The sequence below is a fragment of the Montipora foliosa genome, chromosome 13 (assembly GCF_036669935.1).
Source record: "Montipora foliosa isolate CH-2021 chromosome 13, ASM3666993v2, whole genome shotgun sequence".
NCBI lineage: Eukaryota > Metazoa > Cnidaria > Anthozoa > Scleractinia > Acroporidae > Montipora > Montipora foliosa.
The window spans coordinates 7921217-7926216 of NC_090881.1; the positions used below are offsets into that span (position 1 = coordinate 7921217).

At 40.4% G+C, this 5000-nt stretch overlaps 1 protein-coding gene across 2 annotated transcripts in view; it reads right to left on the reverse strand.

Annotated features, from left to right (window-relative positions):
* The window catches only part of LOC137982674 (uncharacterized), a 35255-nt gene extending 33120 nt beyond the window's left edge, over positions 1–2135 (reverse strand). The window contains exon 1 of one of the 2 annotated variants that reach the window (XR_011118788.1): positions 2009–2129. Coding sequence is in view for 1 of the 2 variants with exons in the window: in XM_068829804.1 (XP_068685905.1) it covers positions 2016–2023 (8 nt within the window). In the remaining variant the exon portion in view is untranslated. Of the gene's footprint in view, positions 1–2008 lie in introns of both variants that reach the window. The other variant, XM_068829804.1, reaches the window with a different exon arrangement.
* Between the last annotated feature and the right edge of the window lie 2865 nt (positions 2136–5000).

A 5000-nucleotide genomic window follows, 5' to 3' on the forward strand; every position in this document is an offset into this window, starting at 1 on the left:
TGGTTTAATTGGCAAAAACAATAGCTGTGCACACCCTGCACATGAGTTTTACATTTCGATCATTTCGAAACATTTCTTTGCCGTTCTCGTCTTGACAACAATGTGAAATGATCAAATTTGATGTCACATGGAGGACGCGAGCACCTAACAACAAATTTTTAATTTTCTTTCTCAATACCCACACCGTTCTTGCCAATTTTATTCTTGGAATGCGGACTCACACTTTCCATGCCGAGTGACTTGGAGTAATCACAAAATTATGACAATAATGGGAAATAATATTTTCATAAGACGTTCTCGTAGCTGTCATGCTTAAGGTCCCTAATAGATTAGTTTGAGGACCTCAGTTAGCTGTTTTAAGGGTTGATAGGAGCTTCAAATTTATTTCTTTCCCTCTCAATGTAATGTTTGCAACATGGAATTACCCTTAAGTACATGAAGTACATGTAGTTCACCCTTCTTTGCCTCATGTTGGTGTTATACACGAACCTTATATTCTCAAATAATTACATTTTACTATGTAAAAGTAATGCTTTTCCATTTCAAGTAAAATTTGTCTTTTGCACCAACAGTTTAAGGAGTAATGCACCTGAAAGGACAGATGAAAATTGTTGCCCTTTTCGCCCACTGCCAAGCAACTAGTATGCAAAATTTATCTTTGTTCTAGTATCATTCAACTTCAATGTTGAGTAACTTGCTCATTTTCATTCCAAAAACACAACAAAACTTGTTAAAAACTCACATCCCTTCATTGACCCTGGGCTCAAAAAATACATGTAGCAAGCCAATGAAATTCCTGATTGACCTCAGACCTCCTTTACATTAATGATTGGTGTGATTCAGTGACTGTATAACATAATATTATTATACTGCATTATACTGCCCAGTATTTCCTGAGTACCTTTTAAAGTGCCCCTGTGACCAAACAATCAATTATTATTTTTCTTTGGATTTCAAATCTATGTTAACTAAGCCTTGATTTAAAAAAGACACCTATTTTTTTTTTAAACTGGAATTTTCCTATTTAATAGTCCACCATTACTAACTTTAAGTTCTTGAGAGAGTTGGATTGAGGAGAAAATGACGTCAAAGGCTCACTACTTTAAGAATGCAATGCGTGTGTACATCGCAGAATGAATAATATTATGCAGCACGGGAGTTTTGGGCTTTCAGACTTTTAAACTGGCGCTTTGCATTTATAATAAGCTGCATTCACATGTTGAAATTTTAACCCTTTGACACCCAAACCGGCCTAAACTCGCCAGACTACTCTCTCTAACGATTTTACTTTTCAATGGAGAACCCCTGGGAGTAGCCTTTGACATCACTTTTCCCTGGATCCAATTCCAACCCTCTGAGGTACAGTAATGGCGGACCATGACACACTCAAAGTAAACGACCTTTGGATGAAAAGCAAAGCTAAAAACTTTGCCAGTCAGGTGTTAAGCAAACACACTTTCAAAATCTGAAGAAAAAGAGGGAGCGATTTTTTTTATAACTTTGTTACACTGTCCTTGACTGACGAACGCAGCTGAACATGATCATTGATAGTGCACATTGCCGACAATTATTTTGCCGACTTACTTTCGAACGTATTCGATAGGAGACCTCTGGAGAGTAAATCAACATTTGGAAGTTCCAAGTTCATCAGAGTTTAGAATGTCTCACAGCTAATTTCACCGAATATACAATAAGAGGGACTCACCAACATACATCCGAATCCTAAGGATCTAATTTCATGTTCAGCTGATTTCAGAAAATGGCCAAACATGAGGGATGACAAATATACGCAAAGGGATTTGCCAAATACTCTGGCTGTTTAGAATGTCTTTCAACTAATTCTTTACACTGCTGTTATCCAATACACCATAAGAGGGGCCCACCTAAAAACATCCGAATCGGAAGCATCTGATTTCAGAAATTGGCCAAGGCCAAACATGGGGGATGACAAATAAATAGCAAAGGGATTTGCCAAATACTTCGGCTGCTTTTACAAACACATCCTTACTGCTTACCACTGCATGAATGGCTTGTAACTTTTCTGCTTGAGACAACAGACTTCACTTGTACCGTACTTCAACTGCCTTGAGGACAAATCATAGCCCGCTCTACTGCCCGCTCATGTTAACAACTCTCGTCACCAGAGCTCCTCTCTTTTGGGCGTGACACGAGACCAGAGACACTGGTGACGAGCAGGAAATGACTGACGACTGCAAAATTTCCAGGTTACAAGGGTTATCGATCGCTGGATATTGGCCAACTTCGTTTTTTTCGTGATTATGGACACAGGCGAGGTCAAGGTCCAAAAACACGCAAACAAGAACAAGGCCAATATCCAGCCATCTTGACCGAACATGCTTTGTCAATGAAGGATTTTTACATGGGATAAAACATCAAAAAATGAGCTTTGATCTTGCGGGACCAGGCGAAAAATACCGAGCGGGCAAGACAGCTCCATCTTGCCAGCTCACGGAGTTAGTCACATAATAAATAACGATATGGTTGATTTCTAGTTTTCTTTGAATTGAATATTATCGTTACTTTAGGACGTCCCAGGACTCTTGGTAGCAGGGAAAATGGTGGACGAAATGTTTTAAGCAAGAGCCGATACAACGTAGATTTGATTTTAGTGGTGTGCTATATTTCGGCTGGCCAAACCAGCCTCCTCCAGGTACAAACTCTCATTGTACCTGAAGAAGGCTGGTTTGGCCAGCCGAAATATAGCACACCACTAAAATCAAATCTACGTTGTATCGGCTCTTGCTTCAAATATTTAGTTTCTCAACTTGATATAACGCCGATCAGATCAAGCCACTGATCCAACGTACACCGACAGGAAAATTGTCCACGGTTGCTTGCTTCAAAACTCTGGACGAAATGGCAATCGCTGTCTTAACTGTCACATTCATCTGCACAACGTCTTTGTTCAGAGGTCCCAAATGGAGGTGTTCAGCAAATCAACTGGGTGGAAAAATAAGAATTGGGCAGCTGGTTGGGAAAATATTTTTGTTTTGCATGGAAATATTTTCGTTCTGATGGCTAATTGTAGTCATTCTAAAACCCCACCCCCTCCCCCCCTCCCACACACACACTGAAGGGTAATTTCATGGCCTTTCGCCATGCTCATTTAGGTGTACGATGCATTCAAATGTTGTTATTATTGGCTGGGAAACTTCCGTGCGGCCCTGCTAGCAAACGGAATTTCTGGTCTGTTTCTGCCGGGAGTGCGAAACGGCACGTAGAGCACGTAGAGAAATTGCTTCAAAAATGCTAATTTTTGGTTTATTTTATGGCCATGATATATTTTGATGAATTTTGAAAAAATGGTTCCTTCGGTGCCCCTGTTTGTTGAAGTCGATATTTTTATAATTCAATTCGGTTTTGTATATATTCTTTCTGTTTGGCAATGAGATGGGCCTTCATACTGTGATAATAGGGAGCTTACGAAACCACGCCGACGGCAACGACGACGCTACAAAACAATAGGTTTAGTCGGAGCAAAAACAATGGCTCTGCACGCTCTGCACGTGCGTTTTACATTTTGGTACATTTCTTTGCCGTCATCTCCTAAAAACGACGTCAAATGACCAAATTCAAGGTTCTGTGGGGGACGTCAGCACATGACGATGAATTTTCAGTTCTCTCTCTACGCTTCCAGCCCACTCATACCAGTTTTAATTCCTCGACAGTTACTACACATTTTGAACGCGAAACGACATGAAATAGTTTCGTATTGATATGAATAATGCGAACTTGTATTTTTAAATGAAGTCACGCTTCGTAGCCGTCGTCGTCCTTGTTTCGTAAGCTCCCTAATTAGGGAGCTTAAGCACGCGCGTTTTGAGACGCGGACGCCAACCGGAACAGAACATTTCTCGTGCCAAGACAGTGGTGTCTCCTAGATTTTTATACTAATCATCCCTAATGGAGAAAAGATACTTAGGAATGTAAATGTAGTAGTGTCAAGACAAGATAAAAGGGAAAGCAGCTTACTTCCGGTTGCCGTCCGCGTCTCAAAAACGCGCGTGCTTAAGCTCCCTAATAGTTAACGGTTCACGGTATTAACTTCTTACTAACCGAGCGCGAGGTCCGTACAAAAACGACCGAGGGCCAATATTCCCCAGTACGGCTCGAGTTAGCTCGGTTAGTAAGTAGTTTACTATATGGCTTTTTATTTACCTTTTGCTTTGGTTTTGCAAATCCCGTAATCGGCCAGTGGGCATTACGGGAGAATAATGCCCTGCAATTCAGTCACAATTAGCCAATCAGAGTGCGCGTTATATCGGCTACAAACACAAGCCATATAATAATAGAGGGTAATTTGAAAATCTATTTTCTCCCCATGTAAACCATGTGAGCGTTAGCCCTACTAATGGAATTAGGTCCACACCTTGCAGCTCAGTCGGTAGAGCAGCGGTGATTTCACCCGAAGGTCGTGGGTTCAATTCCCACCCTAGTCAACCCTGGTCAGAGTTTTCTCTGTCCTTGTGTAAGCCCTATACGCCGTTTTCGAAATATTAATATTCAGCTTGATAGGTAGGCAGAGAGGACAAAAACAGTAGAAACAAGTTGCAATTAATGTGAAAGATATTAGGGGCACCTAACGTCAATTTTCGGAAAATATCTAAGACGATTTGAGATCTATGATAATTTTCGGAACATTTGTTGTAAAATTTCTTGCTTGCCTGCCTCTCCTAGGATTTTCGAACATCGGAAAAATGGTATAATTGCCCATTTTTAACGGATTTTTACCTTAAGAGGTCGCCTAGAGTTTTCGGGAGCCTTTTTTCTGGCTGAAATTTTCGAAAAAGTAAGTTTTGATCCCTGTAATTTTCGGATCACTAGACTTTCCGCTAGGAAATCCCAACAGATAAAAAATGTTTAGGGGATAAAAATATGCCTATATCTACCGTTTAAATACTAAAATACGTTTAAAAATGCTATGTTTAAGTGGTTTTGAACTATATTCTCGTTCGGTGCCCCTGAGATATTAACATATC